This window comes from Myotis nattereri, assembly GCF_964212035.1.
Source record: "Myotis nattereri genome assembly, chromosome: 9".
Classification (NCBI taxonomy): domain Eukaryota; kingdom Metazoa; phylum Chordata; class Mammalia; order Chiroptera; family Vespertilionidae; genus Myotis; species Myotis nattereri.
In genome coordinates this window covers 60,344,686-60,364,021 of record NC_138084.1, presented here as the reverse complement: position 1 = coordinate 60,364,021, position 19,336 = coordinate 60,344,686, and the positions used below count along the sequence as shown (strand labels likewise).

The 19,336-nt window shown below is 46.8% G+C and overlaps 1 protein-coding gene across 1 annotated transcript; it reads left to right on the top strand.

Annotated features, from left to right (window-relative positions):
- Nucleotides 1-9,452: 9,452 nt before the first annotated feature.
- On the top strand, nt 9,453-18,394 carry LOC308525541 (transmembrane 4 L6 family member 1-like; the record flags this gene model as incomplete). Its single annotated transcript, XM_081100330.1, has 5 exons — nt 9,453-9,623; nt 13,775-13,840; nt 15,216-15,361; nt 18,019-18,205; nt 18,374-18,394. 5 exons carry the CDS (start codon nt 9,453-9,455, stop codon nt 18,392-18,394), a joined length of 591 nt encoding a protein of 196 aa, XP_080956456.1.
- Nucleotides 18,395-19,336: the final 942 nt, after the last annotated feature.

The window sequence follows — 19,336 nt, the reverse complement described above, 5'->3', positions numbered from 1 at the left end:
GACAAACTACCACTTATGTTGAGGGCAGATTAAAAACATTTCTAGGCATTCAAAACTAAACATTTATTTGTTAATATGCCTTTTTGGGGAGCTATTGAGAATATACCTCAGCAAAACAAAAGATTAACCAAAAATAAGGAAAATGTGGGCTCTAAAAACCTGAGACAGTGAGGAAGTCCCAGAGTAGTGACTGTGCAGCATTTAGAGAAGAGTCAGTCAGAGGATGGAGAGCCCCAGGAGGGGTATCTCAGGGAAATGGGTGAGGGGTGTGTAATAGAATGCCTATTTGGATAAAGAAGCCTAGCTGAAAATAAATTAAAGATAAATATAATAAAAATAAACAGTGCCAGAAAAGGAAAGGAGATAGAGACTTTAAAAAAAAACAACCCAAAGCTCTACAAGAGAAGAAGTATAATCATAGTACAAAATAGGGTTCCACAGTAAGCAATTTAAATGAACTTTAGCTCTGAAGCTAAACCCATTGGAAAAGCACAGAATACAGTTATGGTTTTGGGACAGAGTGTAAATACTATAGATCTTGACGGTGTAGAAATTCAAATGATAGAAGTGGGAAGGTAGAAAGCAGAAAGGGGAGTTGTAAGAAAAGGTAAAGATGCAAATGTTCCCATTTTTTAAGGTAGGAAGTAAAAAATGTCTACAGCTGAACAAGAAATAGAGTGGTAACTTATGACAAAGCTTCAAAGAACAGTGATAAAAGGAATAAAATACTGATATAGCTACATTAAAAGGATGAGGGAAAGGGGATGGTAAAATCATAATAAATTAGTAGCATGAATTCAATAACTAACTTCTAAAATTGATCAATAAGAAAACAGGAGACAAATATTTTCTTTAGATACAGCAGATAATATCAAAAATACAGTAAGAAGATTACAAGTGGCTACACTGGGAAAAGGACAGGAATTAGAAAAGGATGAAACGAGGAACTTTTATTACAAGAGTGTTTTGTACTTTGATTTATTAACCATAGTCAGTTATTTTATACATTTATTTAAAAAATTTTAAAGCATTCTTGGATCACTGCCAAATTGCTTTTAGGCCCTTGCTTCATGCACAGATTCTAATTCTCATGGGCAGCTGCCAGGTCTCAGAGCCAAAAAGTCCTTTTCATTCATCTTGCTGTGAACGCCATAAGCAATAAAGCCTCCATGATCTTCCATAGGTCAAGGGTTTTTAATAGCATTTGGTATTTATGGGGTACCTTTCATCTGAGGACAGCAGTGCATGTTATGACATTATCTCACCATGTTCTTGTGTAGAAGGCAGAAGGCAGGTATTATTAACCCCATTATACATATGGGAAAAATGAGGCAAAGGGCTCTCATTACCAACTTGCTAGATTGGGTCTATCACTCAGAATTAAAGGGGTAAGTGCTGAGCCTCGGGACCCTTGGAAGGGATTCTGGGATATTTAATCTGGCTTTGTAAAGTCCTGAAGAGTATCTTTTGTGAAGACACTTGTGAGTAGGCTTAATTATGGGCTCCATCTCTTCCCTCTTTCGGCTGAGTGATCTGGGGCCAAGAAAGGGTGGAGCCATGAGGAGAAAGGAGTAAATCACAAACAGCGATGGAAGATGGGGAGAAATGAGAAAGACCTAGTTAATTTTGAGCAGAGTCTTATCCATTCACTAAATAGACCAGAAAGTATTTATAATGCCCCCCCTCCCCCATTAGGTTTTCAGTTCTTCGCTTGATGGCCGGGAGAATTCAGGGAAGAATCAAATTGGTGCCCAGGCCCCGGTAGTTTATAATGTACTTGAGTTCATAAGAAATACATACATTGGGGGGTGGGGGGGAGGTTGGGGTTAATGGGGGGGGATGAGGACACATTTGTAATACCTTAACTAATAATAAAAAAAATAAAAGAAATACATACATTGAAAAATATGGAAACAATACTGCCCTGGGAAGTAGAAACAGGACAGTAAGTGAAATAAGATTGTAGGGAAAAGTAAGGTGAGCAAGGGCTTGAGCAGTCTTTTATTTTTCAACCAGTAGTCCTCTAGTGAGCACCCACCAAAGACCAGGCACTGTGTTAGAGCCTTCATGTATGGTACCCATCCCTAATCTCATGGGCTTAAAGGCTAGATTATCTGGGGAGAAGTAGTGGGTAGGGAGCATGTGACAGGAAAGCCTCCCAATTGGAAGTAAACTATATTAGCTGAGACCTAAATAAGGAATGAACATTGTGCCTACAAGGTGGAGAGAGAATTTCTGGCTGGAGGGATGGAACCATCCAGAGAGGGGAGGGCAGGGAAAGAAAGAAGCTTCAAGGAGAAAGAAGGGCTTGGGCTCAATCTGACAATTCTTCCCTGAGGTCATTTCGCTTTCTTCTCCGAGGCCAGGACTCTTCCCTTCAATGATACTATTTTTGCCTAATTGAGTTTAAGAAAAGTGTCCCCCTCCATTTCCAAATCTCTTTCTCTTGTCTACACTAACTTTAACAGTGGCATCAAGCCATGTGTGTTACTAAAAAAAGAAATATCTCCAAATCTTCTATAAATTTTAACTTTACAGTAAGAATCTGGATGGGTTTTTTTTTAATATTCCTTATTAAGAATATTTTCCTATTTGTACAAGTTCATTGCCCAAAACTGCCTCTAGCAACACAAAGTTGTATCTTGAACCTGACAAAGAACATCAATGTCTGGTCAAGGACCCACATGCAATGAACATGTGGGCTCCCGATGAAATCCCAGCCATACCAGCCAGTGGAGCTGTCAAATCCCCTTGGGTGACTCAGAAGGAGTGGAAGTCCACACGGTGTTGCGTTTTGCCAAGGAAGGAGTGCACTGCATTCTCAGCCCCGCGTGGGGCCCTGAAGGAGGCCAGGAGTCAGGGAGAGGACAGCTTACTGAGCAAGGAGAACACTCCCTGACTTGCCGATGATAAGGGCTCTGGGCCAGGCGGAGAAATCACTTGGATTAATGCACATCATCAGCTACGACCCACCTTCTCCACACGTCAAAAGAAATGGGTCCCTAGTCTTTCTGGCAGGAACAGTAGGTGGCACACAATGGAGCAGAACTCTGTGGTGTCTGTGCGCTGGGACAGACCGAAAGGCTGTTTTCTTCCCGGCTCTTCGGTGTCCTCCTTCTGCTGCCCTGTCTGCCCATTCCTCGCCCATTCATTTAGTGTAAAGAGCTAAACTCAGGAACACTCTCTGTTCATCACACAAGACAATGATGACAAGCAAACATGAGCAGATCCCCAGTCCATGCAGAGCCTTTGCTGAGTGCTGGAGCCTCGCCACCACCTCCCTCAGATCCAAGGATCTTGGAGAAGGAGGCTCAGCTCCTCAGGTTCACCTCTTCACTCCACCAAAAAGCGCATCACAATTCTCCTGATGTCCCCAAACAGAGCCAGTACATACACGTGTCTCTCTGCTCTCCAAGAAACACATGATTGATATTATTACTGTGAATAATTACGTTATTATAAGTAAATATTTTATTAGTTTGAACTAACGTTATCAAAGTCAACATAAATACTTATAATTAGTACTAATAGTGGTCAATTTAACTATCTATAATAATAAAAGCATAATATGCTAATTAGACCAGATAGCTGAACGACCTTCCAGATGTCATTCCAGACATCCTTCAGGACGAAGCCACAGCCTCAGGGGCTCCGGCAGAGGTGGTTAGGGGTGATCAGGCAGGCAGGCAGAGGGGTTAGGGGTGATCAGGCAGGCAGGCAGAGGGGTTAGGGGTGATGAGGCAGGCAGGCAGAGTGGTTAGGGACGATCAGGCAGGCAGGCAAGCAGTCCAGCCAATGGTTAGGAGCCCGCAGTCCTGGATTGTGAGAGGGATGTCCAACTGCGGGCCTAAACCAGCAGTCGGACATCCCCGAAGGGTCCCAGATTGCGAGAGGGTGCAGGCCCAGCTGAGAGACTCCCCAACCCCCATGCATGAATTTTGTGTGCCGGGCCTCTAGTTTGTTGACTTGTCCATGAACCCTCAGGAATTAGGCATCTTGTTTTCCACGCATATTTTCTTAATTAATAAAATTAATAAAAACTGAATAAGAGAATCTATGCCCTGCTGCTTTTTTCATGCAATTCTTCCCTCACCAGGGTTTCATGTTCTCACAAGGTTTAGGCTCCCTCTAATGGCCATATTTTGTTACAGAGGAGCTCCTCGAGTTCACCCAGAAGTCTGGTCTGATCTCACCCTTCCAGGGACGTGATGGGTATGACATGGCCTACCAGACTCTGTGGTGCCTTCTGATATTCTAAAGCCCAGACAGGGTAACGTTCAGTACAAATTTCTCTCATCTGATCTTCGGAAAAGGACTCAAAATACATGTTTAAAACATATGTGAAAGCTGTTCAGTAACTTCAGTAGAGAGGCTGAGGTGATTAGCCTTTCATGCTTGAATCAGAAGAGCAAAACAATTACAAATGGACATTAGACATTAGACAGAGTCATGGGACCTCAGAGGTGGGAGAGAACCCAACATTCATTCTAGTTCAGCTGCCCACCTGATCCTAGTTCCCTCCGCCACATCCACCAAGGAGCTCCGCCAGCCTCAGCCTGCCTCAGGCATGCATCCAAGTCAGCATGAAAGTAAACAAGCTCAGGCGGCAAAACTGCACAGGAAGCTCCCATCAGCCTTTCTTATTATTGTTTTTAAATTTTAATTTATTGATTGATTTTTAGAGAGAGACAGAAGGTTGGGGGGGGGGAGCAGAGAGAGACATTGATATGTTGTTTCACTTATTTATGCCTTCATTGATTGCTTCTTGTATGTGCCCTGACTGGGGATCAAACCCACAACCTTGGCATTCTGGGGACGACGCTCTAACCAACTGAATTACCCAGCCAGGGCCCACCATCCCTTTTTATTAAAAAAAAAAAATCATTAAAAATTAAAGCAAAAAAAGTCAAAACAAAACCCACACATTATATGTCATTTCAATGTCCTATTTAATTATTATCCAGTTATTAAAGGTAAATGAATTACACAGGTGTAGTTTGTGCTTACAAATCCCAAAGAACAACTAATAAATGCAAAATCACTGTTTCTGAAGTTATTTTAACATTTGCCGCTCCAGTGTCAATTCTAAAGGTGGTCACACAGGACTGCTGTTTAATCATGAAGGGTCGTACCTGTGTTTGTCTCTGCCCCTCCTGGAAATGCCCTCCAAAAACACAGTAAAATAATTGAAAAAACCCAGAGAATAGGAGATGAGAAGTCCTTCAACCTGGGAAGGCTCAGGGACAGGAGTTTTCTGGTTTGGAACTTGGGAATGGAGGATAGAGCTGAAAAGGTCTTGTGTTGTGAGCATAGGATTTCTATGTATCCAGCCAGCAGACAAGGGATGGAGAATCACACACGAGAAATTATTGTGGGCAGCATGTCCAGGGACTTCCTGCAGGCGGCAGGCTGTGTGTGGGACAGCCCAAGATCAGAAAGCCAGCTCAACCACGAATCTGTTCCCCCATCTGAATACTGAGGGGGAAAACATCTGTCCGGACAGCCCTCGGGGTTGTGGAAAGGACAGTCCGCAGAGACACGGCATAGGAAAGCACTTTGCTAAGATGTGGGTTATAATTTACAACATGGTTAGACCTCAGGAGCCTGGTATCTGATCACGGAATCACTTGATTCCACTTTCTCAGAGGCTTAGTAACACACTGCTGGTCACTGTGGAGGGAAAATAAGACTTGGCAGATTCCTAAAGGGAAATGTGTTCTCATGGGCAGGAAGGGGTGACAGCCAGACCAGAGACAAAGAGGCCATTCTCCTGCCGCCACCGCTGGCCACTGACTGCGAAAGTCGAGATAGACGTCCCTGGGGGATCAGATAACCAGATTCCTGGCACAGTGCCCCAGTTACACTTCATCCATCTCTCGCCACATCAACATCACAGCCTTGAGGGCCAGAGGAATGGGTGAGAAGCGAGGGAAGGCCTCCTGGACCGTCTGTTTCCCCTCCTTGGCTGGCTCAGACAAGAAGCCCAGCCAGAAAACCAAACACAGCCAGGAGGCCCCGCTGGCCATCAAGGTGGCCTATGATTGGTCAACAGCCCCGGGTCCTTGAGCAGGGCCTCTGCAGGATGACAAGGTGATGCTCCCGCCCTCCAGTCAATAACCTGAGCCTTTCCCACAGGTGTTCACGCAGGGCTGATGCCCGTCCTGCCCGCCATCATCCAGAGCAATCACAGCCCTACGCCCTCCTCCATCTCAGCTCGGTGGAAACACATCCGCCAGGGAAACTGCTCAGAGGTTATCAGGCATGACCCAGCACAGGGAGCCTTCGGGACTGGGTGGCTGGGCTCCTCCCCGGGGGCCGCCTGGCAGGGGAGGCAGTGCCAGCTCTGACTGAGGGAATATGAGCCACTTTGCCCAGCCTGGGGGTAGCAGGAGAGAGGTGGGGACAGACAGGACGAGTGGAGCCCCAGTGTCTCAGAACCCAGCCTGCCATAGTGCTGAGTGGCCTCAGAGGGGCCTGGAAAGCTTTCGGGCCTCGGCCTCAGAGACAAAGGTCTTGCTCATTCGGAAAGAAGGCTTCGGGGAAGAGCTGACGCTGTGGTTGGATGTCTAAACGGTCCTGTGAGGTGGGAGCCTGGGGCTTGTTGCTCTCCGACATCTTCCAAGTGTTCACCTGTGTCTCCTGAAAGGTGGAAGGATCCAGTGCCCACCCAGGAACTTCCAGAAGCTGAGCTAGAAGAGTCTCTGGAACTGCAACACGGCCGGCAGGGCCCCTTCACCGCTGCTGGCCTGGTGGGGCCAGGGTGGCTTGGCCAGAAGCAGCTTCCCAGCAAGCCTGCGCCCCAAACCCCCACTGACCAGGTACTGGGTTGGCGGGTGTGTCTGTGTGTTTCTGCTCAGGGATGGGCGGGATTGGTGTTGAAAGCAAGTGCCACGGCTTGGCCCTACCCAGCCGGCCTAAAAGCCTCAGGGCGGCCACCAGGCTGTCCAAACCCAAACTTGGGGTACAATGGTCTGACAAGGATGACTATGACAATGTGGGAAGCAAGAGGCAGGTGATTTGAAATGAAGTCTGTGTTGAAGGAACCCAAGGGCTTGTGCTTGTCCCACCTGTTGAGGCCAAAAGCTATGGGAATTGGATAGACTCAAATCTGCCCCATGACAAGCTGTGTGGCCTCAGACAAGTTTCTTAGCTTCTCTGAGCTCAGACTGTGTCCAGCAACAAATGCGTGAAATGGGTGTTATAATGATGTCTCTGTAATGGGATTATTGAAGAATCAAATGAAGTCAAGTCTGCGAACATGCTTGTGACTGTTTTTGTCATTTTATTCCAACTGCCCAGCTGTAAAACTTTGAACAGATCATTTTAACTCCCTGGAGCTATGCTTCCCAGGAAATGAAGGGATTGGATTTCTGAGAGTTCTTAATATCGCTAACCATCTCCGCCATGGCCCAAGGGAATGATCGGCCTCTTATAGTTTAATTAAGTGCCGTCCTTGAGTGCCACACGGTCCCCCTTTCCAAACATGGCCCCGTCTCCACCCACCCTCCCTTCCTTTTAAGAAGATCTGCAGCTTTCCCGGAGGGTGAGCACAGCTGTATTCACTGCAGCAAGAGCTGTGACATCCATCGTGCGCTAAGGAGAAACAGGAGGCTGTTGGGTTTGCACCCTTTTACAGGATGTAAGAAGGCTCAACGGCCCTGGCTTCTCTGCGCTCCCAGTCCCTACTCATCCGCCCGCCCTAACTGGGAGTAACTAGAGGTGGAAATGGGCGGACCAACATTTGAGTATCAGGTCTGACATTTGCTTCTGGGAGACCCTGGATTCTATAATACTGTTTCCTCGTGGAGCTGTGAGCTATTACCTCACGGGGATTAAATGAAATAATGTCTATACTGCGCCTGAGCAAACAGCAAGTAGTTGCGTGTTGTTGTTGTTGCACCTCATCCAGTATTATGCCCCTCTAAGTGTTACATTTTCATGATCACAGCTGTTAGTGGTCACAATGGGGAGTGAGGTCAACAGTTTCAATCTCCTCCATCCCAGCAAAGGAGCCAGGGGCAGCACCCCATTCAGGCATCAGCTTTCTGCAGCCTGGACGTAGATAACAGTTAGAAATAAGACCCCGAGCATTATCTTCCTGCGTAAGCCATTGTTCATTAATAACTATTTGAACCTTCCAAGGAGCAGAGAGCTAATGCCAGACATTTCTCAGCTGCGGCCCCTGGCTGTGCAAATCCCTGCAGGTCTCCCCTGTGGGCCTGGCCAGTCCGGGCACCAGGCCTCCATGTCTGAGGAGCGGGGTAGTGAATGAGCTGCTACTCAAGAGCCCTGTCAACAATCTCAGCTGGAATCTGAGTCGAGAGAGAATGCCACAAAGAGGTGTGAGGAGAGCGCCCCCTAACACGAAACTGGAACACCTCCCGGGTCGCGGTCACATTCCACAGGCTTCTCCCGCAGCCCTCGCCCAAGGAATGAATCCCTGACTTTAATCTCCTGTCTGCTTGGTAGCAGTGAGTGTAGGGAAAATAAAATGTAGAACTTTTCCCTCTCTCTATGTGCCTCCATCCTGGCTTCTCGGTAACCCCCAGGCTCAATAAACTTGACTGACAAGGAACGTGAGAAAAGACGTTTTCAACATAAATAAAATGAGATGATTCCAAGCCCCGGTGTTTTACTCTCCAGCTACCATGCACTGAGGACCTTGTATGAGAAGATTTGAATGTGTTACCTTATTTTCATCCTGTCACCAATCCCACAAGGGGAGGACTAATGTCAAACCCATTTGACAGATGAGGAAACTGAGGCGAGAGAGGTTAAATACCTTGCCCAAGGTCACACAGCTGCTGTGTAGTGGAGCCAGGGTTCAGACCCAGGATCTAGTTCATAATCACTATGGGAATTACTCCTGGAGTCGATGAAAGAACCAGAACAGGATACCAGTAATTTCCTAAATACGACCTCAGTCCCCCCAGTCCTTTAAGGCAACCTATGGGATATCTAGTATGAGCCAGCAGTCTTCACATTGACTTTACTTCCTTTGGTCCATATACCACTATCTAGGACAGTGGTTCTCAACCTATGGGTCGCGACCCCTTTGGCGTTCGAACGACCCTTTCACAGGGGTGGCCTAAGGCCATCCTGCATATCAGATATTTACATTACGATTCATAACAGTAGCAACATTACAGTTATGAAGTAGCAATGAAAATAATTTTATGGTTGGGTCACAACATGAGGAACTGTATTTAAAGGGCCAGAAGGTTGAGAACCACTGATCGAGGAGGTCGATATTTTTCTCTGCTTTGCAGAGGAAACTGAGACTCAGAGAGATGATGTGCCTTCCCAGGTCACACCACCTACCAGCGGAGAGGGTGGGGAGTGGGCGTGGCACCTGCTCTTGGGGCTCTGCGGTGCTGCACTCTCTCCGGGTGCAGTGGCTGGAGCGGCAGGTTCCTGGTTGCTTTCTCTCTCTCTTCCAGGGAGGAGCCGCCATGTGCTCTGAGACGGGCTCCAGGTACACCGGCATGCTGCTGTTGCCCTTGGCCATCGCTGCCATCATTGCCAACCTCCTGCTGTACTTTCCCAATGGGCAGGTGCTGGAGCCTGCCAAGATCACAGACTGGGTCTGGTTTTTCCACGGCTTTCTTGGAGCTGGTCTCTTGGTAAGAATGAGGTTTAGCCCTAGTCAGTTTGCTCAGTGGATAGAGTGCCGGCCCGGGTTTGATTCTGGTCAAGGGCACATACCTCAGTTGCAGGCTTGATCCCCAGCCCTGGTCGGGACACATGTGGGAGGCAACCAATCGATATGTCTCTCTCACGTCGATGTTTCTCTCTCTCTGTCTCTCCCCCTCACTTACACTCTTTCTAAAAATCAATGGGAAAATATCCCCGGGTGAGGATTAACAACAACAACAAAAAGAATGAGGCTCCGCTAGCTTACCTCTCCCAGGTGAAGGGTTCCTCTTAACACCCAGCAAGTCACAGAGCAATTGTCTCATCTTCAAGCCGCCTTCCCTAGGCCCCGGAGCATGGCTGGCTGCTCCTCCTCTGGACCCACAACACATGATACATAAACAGGTTCCACATTGTGCCCAACATATCATGCTGCAAGCATCTTTTTATGTCCCTGCTTCCCCCATTGGGCTGTGAGCTTCTCCAGAACAGAGTCCAAATCTTGTTAACCTTTGCCCACTAAGAGCCTACCTAGCAAAGTGCCGGCTGAGACTAGAGCTTCATATGTGGCTGCTCATTGCGTGAAAGATACACTTTATAAAAAGCACAATAACTGAGTACTTGTCAAGTTCATCTGGTTTCAAGATGACCACCTTGAAATATAAATTATGTCACTCCCATCCAGGCTTCCCTGGGCAAAATTATGGGACTAGCAAACCTTTTTCGTAAAAGGCCAGATGGTAAATATTTCCAGCTTTGCAAGCAATGTGGTCTCTTGTTTCAGCCCTCCGCTCTGTCATCACAGGGCGAACGCAGCCATAGGCAATATGTAAGCAAATGGGTGTGGCTATATTACAATAAAACTTTATTTATTAAGCAGGCAACATGCTGGACTAGCCTACAGGTTGTAATTTGTTACCCCGTGAAGTAGACATTGTGTGTTTTCCTTCGTTCCCGCCTTTGGGTTCATTTGGCTCCTCCTCTCCCAACAGTCCCTTTTGAAAAGATCATTTGATTACGGGAGACCCAAGTGCCAGACACTGAGTAAGTGTTCAATAAATGGATGAATGCATGGGGCATAAGAAAACCTCAGAAAAAGTTGACTGTCCCCCTTCCTGCTTCTCCCCCCCCCCCCCACCGCGCCCCACAGTATTAGATTCAGTGATATCTCAAGTTGCATCCATTGACCACCCGCCCCTCCCTGCACAAGAGAACATCTAAACCAGCAATGTCTGGGCCAAGGTTGTCTGTTTCTCAGCGCAGAGCCCTTCTTTATGGGCAGCACAGACCCAGGAGTCTAACAGACTTTGCTCAGATGATGAGTCCGCCCTGCACCTGCTGTGCGACCTCCCTGAGCAGCAGTGAAAGGACCATCTCCCAACGAGGTGGAGACACTACATGAGACCATGTATGCAGAGTGCCCCCAACCCCCAGCAGCCAGTGAAATGCAAGCCGTCCCCTTTCCTGGCTCGGATTCCCAGCTCCTCCACCTTCTCTGTGGGTCCACCCAGAGCCTGTCTCTTGCCTCTGACCTTCGCTGCTTCTTTCTGCAGGACAGGTTCGCATTTCTCAGCTCCACCACCAGGCAAATTCCTAAACTCACTCGCTTCAACCGTAGAACACAGGAACATCAGCACCCAACTTCTCTCAAAATAGAAATGAGCAGGTACAGTGACTATTGGAAGGAATCAAGCAGCTTGAGACCAGGTTTTCCTAAAAGCAGAATCTCAGAACCTGTATTTGAAGAGAATGACTCGGAGGGAAAGCGTTCTTTGATCAGAAGGAAAACAGAGGGAGCCCAGCTCAAGCAGGGACCCGACACCCTGTCTCCACTGCACCCCTTAACACCAGCGGCTGTCCAACCCTGGCTCCAGCTTTCCAACAAAACCTCCCGGATCTCCTGGGAAAATGGTTGCATAAAGTAAAAAACAGAAAGCCAGTCCCTCTTTCTGCCCCCTCTCCCCCTCCCCTTTTCTTTTCCTTCTCTTTTGTTCAGTCAGTCTTTAGTGCTGCTCTATGTCTTCCCCTGTGCCCAGCTCTAGGGTAAACGAAGGTAGTGGCCACGGGGTTGGAGAGAAGAGGGTGTATTCGAGCTGTGAGATGTTAGGCACAGCACAGCATCTCTCTGAAGTCTCCGTAAAATGGGGATATCAGTAACAGCCATCTCCCATGGTTATGGTGAGCACTGTATGAGATCATGTAGAGAGTCAAGTCTGGCTTGTAGCTAGTGCTCATTCAGTATCAGCCATAAGAGAATCGGAGCAAGGGAGGTCAAACCATCCTTGTATCTAGGGTTATGGAGTTGGATCCACCCACTTCCACTATAAAGAGAGAGCTGATAATCAGGCAAACTCAGCGCACTCTTCTCCAGCACTGTGGATACACACTGCCAAATCCTGTGGCTTTCCTTTTACTGGGTGCCACGGAACTGACCCAGCTCTCATCAAGATGTCAAATCTTGCACACCAGCTGGGAGTTTGGTGCAGTGTCTGCATGTTTTGCTTTACAGTGACTTGGATACTCTGGGGAGGAGAATGTGCCCTCCAGCTCTCCACAGTCCCCACCACTCCCTAATACCTTATACCAGGACATACCTTTTTACTTAAAATTACATGCAGAGCCTCTAAAGTCATGTGAGTTTGCGCCCCCATCCCCCCACACCCAGCCTCAGGCTCTCATCTTTAGCATCAACCACACACCAATCGTATTTTCCCTAAGGTCTGTCTTAGTCACCTTGATGAGGACAGCGGACTGGGGATCTCTCTGATGCTTGTATCAGCAACACATTACCAACCCTTTCTCGGTGAGGTGATTTTTTTTCATAAAGTTGAGTTCATCCGTTGTGTATTTATTTCCTGTTCCTGGCTCATGGTCTCAGCAGGCCAGTGCCCTCTCTCCTATCCCACGCTGCCAGAAGAAACAGGGGGGAAACGTCATCACAAATTTCACCACCATGTCCTTGGGTCTGGTTCTGTGTCCGGCACTGGGGCAAGAGCTGCTGCCCTCCAGAGCTCAGAGCTCAGAGCCCAGAGCCCAGAGGGAGGAGGAGAATGCAGTGAGCTCAGGGCAACGGGACAGAGTGGTGGGAAGGAAGGAGCTATTCACTTTAGCTGTGGGAGGTAGGGGGAGGGGAGAGGTCACTGAAAACTACAAAGAGGGCATGGGGTGTCTCACGGCTGCTATAATCAGCTACCACAAACCTGGTGGCTTGAAACATCAGAAATGTATTCCCTCACAGTTCTTAAAGCCAGAGTTCTAATGAAGTGTGTTGGCACAGCCCCATGTTCTGTGCTCAAGGAGAAAATCCATTCCCTGCCTTTTCTGGTGGCCGTTGGCATTCCTTGACTTGTGGCTCCATCACTCCGTCTTCACAGCCTCTGCCTCTGCCTCTGCCTTCTCCTCTGTGTGTAGGTCTCTCAAAACTCCCTCTGCATGTGATCATGTTTAGGGCCCACCCAGGATAAACGCCAAGGAAAACCCCACTTTAACCACATCGTTAGTCATAGAAGGTATTATTCATAGGTCCCAGGATTAGGAAGTGAATATATCTTTAGGGTTTGGAGAGGGGCATTTTTCAGCCTACCGCAGGAGATAGCTTCTAAATGGACCCTTTGAGGGTGAAGAGGAGTTTACCTGATAGCCAAGGGTGAAAGGCCTGTTCAAGGCCCCGAGGCAGGGAAAGTCCTGGGTCCATCCCGGGAGGCCATAAACTGGTGTGTCGGGAGGTCTGAATGATGGAGGGGAGGTGAAGCCACAAAGGCTCATGTACACCAAGTAGGGCCTATGTCGTATTCTACAGGCAATGAGGAACCATTGGACCTTTTTAATAGCTAAAGCAGTGATGGCGAACCTATGACACCTCTGACACGTGAACTCATTTTTTTGGTTGATTTTTCTTTGTTAAATGGCATATAAATATATAAAATAAATATCAAAAATATAACTCTTTGTTTTACTATGGTTACAAATATCAAAAAATTTCTATATGTGACATGGCACCAGAGTTAAGTTAGGGTTTTTCAAAATGCTGACACACCGAGCTCAAAAGGTTCGCCATCAGACACAATCAAAACCTTGTTCCAAAAAGGTAATCTTCTCTTCATTACAAGAGTTTTTATTTTTATTTATATTTTTGCCACAGGTCATGGTGCCAGCACTAATGCTGTTGAGAGGAGGTGGAGGAGGCTGCTGTGTCCACAGATGTGGGGTAAGTTCTGTGGATTCTACAGAATATTTAACCTCCTACCTACCTTCCCCTCCCCCAAAGGGCTTATTCCGTAGGCCAGTGGTCGGCAAACTCATTAGTCAACAGAGCCAAATATCAACAGTACTTCTTCAGAATAGACTCGCCCAGGCCGAAAACCGACTTCTGTGCATGGGCCACGAAGTTTCAATCGCACTGTCCATGCGCCTGCACGTGGCATTTTGTGGAAGAGCCACACTCCAGGGGCCAAAGAGCTGCATGTGGCTCGCGAGCCGCAGTTTGCCGACCCCGGGCCTAGGCCATGTGCTTTTAGACCCATGCTCCTTTGGAACATAGCGGTATTATGCAGGGCTCTAGCTAAGAAAGATCCGGGAAAAACGAACCTGGAGAAGATGTGAGGAGAGTCACTTGCATTGGACACAAAGCTCTGGTAGCCCAGCCTGCTAGCATTTGGCTGTTTGCACTTCTATCTGTCTGCCTGTCTGTCTGTGGGGAGGTCTAGGACCCTCACATCCTTTGACTTTCCTATTCCCTGGTAGCCAATGGGGTAACACATCACAGAACTGGGATCCAAGCAAGAGGGGACATTGAAGATTGTAGTCTCAAAAACACTTTCACAGGAATTCTCTCAAAATGTCCTGTGAAGAACAAAAGCTGCCACCGTGTAAGTTCTTCCATTACGGATTTATTTCTTGTTCCTGATCTTGTCCCTGATCACAGCAAGTTGTCCATTGGTTTTAGGTTCCTAGTTCACACACCATCTCATTTCTCTTTTCTGCTTCAAAAGTCCCTGCCCCAACCCTTGCAGCTTCCAATCAGACCGCATCCGCAGAGGTCTTAGCCCCATGTCGCCTGAGGGCCATCTCCAAGGAGCTCCCTGAGTCATTCCTTTCTGCTCCAGCTGTCCCCCTGCCTTACTCCCTGTGGTCAGAGGGACACAACATGGATGTGTCAGGAATAAAACCTCATGCTTTGAAGCAAACAAGTTCACCAGCTTCGCCCCAGTTCATTAATGTGCTAATATGCCACCTTTCCTCGACATTTGCCTCCCTGCGACAATTATTCATTTACTCACCCAGCCATACAGCAAACACGTACTGAACACGGAGCACCAGGATGGCAAATAGTAGTGGATCATTTCATTCTTTAGAATTGTAACTGGGGTAGATCGATGGACAGAGGGCGTCTTGCCTCCAGCACTCATTTTGTACGTGTGGGAAGCAAAACAAGGACACCTACCAGGTCTGGCATCTGCAAGAAAAGACTTGGATCCTTTTCAATTTGCCAGGAAACTCAGGGGCTGCATCTGTAAAAAGCTGGCTTCCCACCACCGTCCTTCCCATTGCTGCACTGAATGTCTGACTCTGTTCCATTGCAGATGCTGTTCCCTGTGCTTCTGGCCACACAGGGCACAATGGGGGCTGTGTACTGTGTGGTCATTTCTTCACTGGGTTTGCTCAGTGGCCCCTTCTGTGACACAGGCAGTGGAAACTACACCTATCCTTTCAGGAATGACAGCCTGGAGTGAGTAGCATTCACGGTCTTGGGTCAGTGTCTAACATCTAATGACGATGCAGCTGATAACCACAAAGAGTATGTGCTCTCAGTATTGCCAAGGGATCAGGTACTTTCATTCAGACCTAGTGTCTTGTTCCTCTCTCCACACCTGCTTCCAAATCTAGAATCTCTAGGAGGTGATTGGCCAAGGGGAGAAGTGCCCATGAATTAAGCAGTCCACCCAAGGTATTCAATATAATTAATACCTGATTTCATTAGCCCCAGTTATTAAGCTCAACTGAGTTTGTGCTGAGGGTCTGCTTAGTACTTGCTAGGCACTGTGATAAGAGAAGGGAGTGCAAAGGAAGGATGAGACAACTTGCCTGTTTGCAAGTAGTTTATAGTCATACTGGGAAGATAATTACCAAGTTTGGAATTACACAAATTACCTGAAATGTCTGGACCCTGTGATTATGATGCACATTTATTTTCCTGAAGGGACACAGAAAAAAAAACCCAACACCAACTGATTGAGAAAGACCCTGTTTCTCTTTTCATTTCATGTTCTCTCCCTGGCAGGCCTCATCCATCCCCATGGCTTTCACAACCATCCATCTATCCATGTAAATAATCCCAAAGTGTCTATCTCAAGCTTAAATCTTCTGAGTTCTTGACCCAAATATCTAATTACCTCCTTGAAATTTCCTCTTGAACACATAGTATTTCAATATTAATATGGCCTAAACTCTATGTCCACAAATCTCCTATTGGTCATCCTCACCCTGGTAAATGTCACCTAAAAGCTGTGAGTTATCTTTGATTCTTCTTCCTCTTACTTCCCACGTTCGATCCATTACCAGATCTTGTCAATTCTATCCTGACAATATCTTGAATATACATTGCTTTTTACCTAGTCTGTATCACCCTGCACCCAATCTCCAACACCATCTACCTCCAACAAGTACCTGTTGGGGGAGCTCATCAAGAAGACGTGATCACTGCCCTGGCTGGTTTGGCTCAGTGGATAGAACATTGGCCTGGAGACTGAAGGGTCCCGGTTCAATTCCGGTCAAGGGCACATGCCAGGGTTGAGGGCTTGGTCCCCAATTGGGGGCATGCAAGAGGCAGCCAATCAATGATTCTCTCTCATCATTGATGTTTCTGTCTCTCTCTATCCCTCTCCCTTCCTCTCTGAAATCAATAAAAATATATTTTTTTAAAAAAAAAAAAGAAGAAGAAGAAGAGACAGTCAAGCTGGACCAGGGCAATTGGAGGCTCCTCAGCCCCTCCCCCGTCCTTGAAATGTGCATTCACTTGCCTTCCCCCCTCCCAGCAGCTGTTCCAGGGATACAGCCTGGAGAGAGCAATGTGATAGTGAGACTAAATCCAGTGAGGGCCTCTATAAAAGCTTTTAAGATGCTGGCAGGTGGGTGGGTATGGAAAACTACTCATCTCGTAACCATGTAAGTATTGTAAGTAGATTCCCTTGCTTATTAAATGTGCCACCTCCCAGTCTGGTGTGGTTTGTCTTTTTCTTCAGCTTCTCCCTGCCCACCCTCTGTGGGGGCTGGTTTCAGGTCACACCCGGGAGGCTCCTGACCAGGTTTAGGAAGCAACAGTATCCCAGTTCCATTTTGCCCTTCAATCCTTTTGCCAAAAGGGTTTTTGTCAAATGTAAAGATGCTGATAAGGCCAAGAAATGTTTACATTTAAAGAAATTTAAATATCAGTTTAAGTTTGGAAACCCAATAGATACGTATATGATGAATATGGGTAAAGGTAGAAATAAAGACAGAAATGTCAAGGAATATACAGCTCTATGAAATACGGCCTGAAAGCCTATTCCATTTTCCCTTTATCCAACTAGTACACTGTGAGTCCAAATTTCCCTTACAGTTTTTGCTCACATGCTATTTCTTTTTATAATTCATTGCTCTCCTCTCTGCTGCTGACTCCTTTAAGGCCAGGTGACTCCAGCTTTCCCTATGAAGCCTTCTCCAGCTACTCTACCCCTCTAGTCTTCCCCTTTCTAGGCTATAACTAAACTATACTGCCTACTGCATGGCAGGCGATGTGCTAACACCGTATCTAATCCTCCCGATCGCTCTGTGGTGCTGATGCCATTTTTTAAATTTGATTTTTTTAAAGCGAGGAAGGGAGGGTGTACATCAATTTATTGTTTCAATTATTTATGCATTCGCTGGTTGATTCCTGGATGTGCCTTGATCGGGGATTGAATCCACAACCTTGGCAAATTGGGACGATTCTCTAACCAACTGAGCTATTCGGCCAGGGCCTTGTCCTCATTTTTAACACCACTTTATACATAAGGAATCCTATGTACAAAGACATTTAGGAAACTTATGTAGAACTTTTTAATGAGGAGGCTGGAGTTAGGACCTGGCTCTGCGGGACTTTCACACCCAAGCTCTTAACCACTTCCACTGCCTCTGAGACCTCATAGCAGCCGTTAAAATCTTGTAGCCCAGGGTTTCCCGCTTCTTCATATGCTGTCTTGTGCAGCTATGTCTACATCCACAACGCCTTGCTGAGAAACTGTGCTATTGGAGGGAAAGGGTCTGCTCAGCCTTTCCACCAAGGGGCAATAATAAAGCTCGTCAATAACACCTCCCTCCCTTTACTGTCTCTCAAAGCCAGGCTCATATTCTCGTCTATCCTGGCAGGGACAACTACTTGTTCAACCAGCCCACCTGGGCCACGTGCCAAGAGCCTGAGCATATCGTCCTGTGGAACGTGGTCTTGTTCTCCATCCTCCTAGGGATCGGCGTGGTCGAAGCAGTGCTTTGCCTTAGCCAAGTCATCAGTGGACTCTGTGACATCTACTGTGGTACCTGCATCGGAAAAGGACAGGTGAGGGCTCCTAGAACCCGGGAATTTTTCAGTCACTTCCCCCTGATCGGTTCCACACTGTCTCTCTCCTGCCCTAGCCCCACATGCCCAGAGGTAAGCCAGTAACTAGGAAATGCCCTTTGAAATGTAGAACTTCATTTGCCACCTTGGGTTTAATTTTTCTTTCAGGTGAACATAACTGGTTTATGAGCAGCCTAAGAAACCACAACTGATGGACAGGTGAAGGAAAATTCCCCAGGTTTCAGGAGGACTGGATTTGGTGAATGTCAGTCTCCAGAGTTCCAAGAAGCTGAGAAAAAAGCCCCCGACTTTCTTACCAGAGTAGGTTTGTATAAAGGACAACAGTGCTGCGAACTTCATCCACTTTGCTAGAATAAAGATTGACATTTCCTCCAAACGATCTCTAGAAATGACATAAGAAGCCATAGGGATGTACACTGATAGAAATAAAAAATAATGTAATGATAGATGCTTAATGTATTCGGTGGTTATTGTATCCAGGCCCTGCGCTAAGGCCTTTATCTACATAATTTTAATTAGTCCTATAAAGCAATGCCATATTGCAGATGAGGAAACTCAGGCTCAGAGAGGATCAGTTGTTTGTCTGAAGTCAGTGAATCTAAGTTTTGAATTTGAGCCTGATTCCAATATTTATAGTCTAGAGTCATGGTCGGCAAACTGCGGCTCGTGAGCCACATGCGGCTCTTTGGCCCCTTGAGTGTGGCTCTTCCTAAGCCTTAGGAGTACCCTAATTAAGTTAATAGCAATGTACCTACCTATATAGTTTAAGTTTAAAAAATTTGGCGCTCAAAAGAAATTTCAATCGTTGTACTGTTGATATTTGGCTCTGTTGACTAATGAGTTTGCCGACCACTAGTCTAGACCACTTTCCTGTGGATCTCAGAGATTATTGCTTAGACACTAACTAGTTGGTATTCGTTTACAAAAAAAAGAGATGGTGGGGGCTCTGTGGTCAAATTAATTTGAGATACACTGGATTAAACAAAGTATAATAGGCTTCTCTGCTGCAGGACTTGTCAGAACCTTTACAAAACCAGTGTGCATTGCTTATCTCCAGGAAGAGAATAGCAAATGCACAATTTCCTGGTCTTATCTGACCACAAAGCCCTT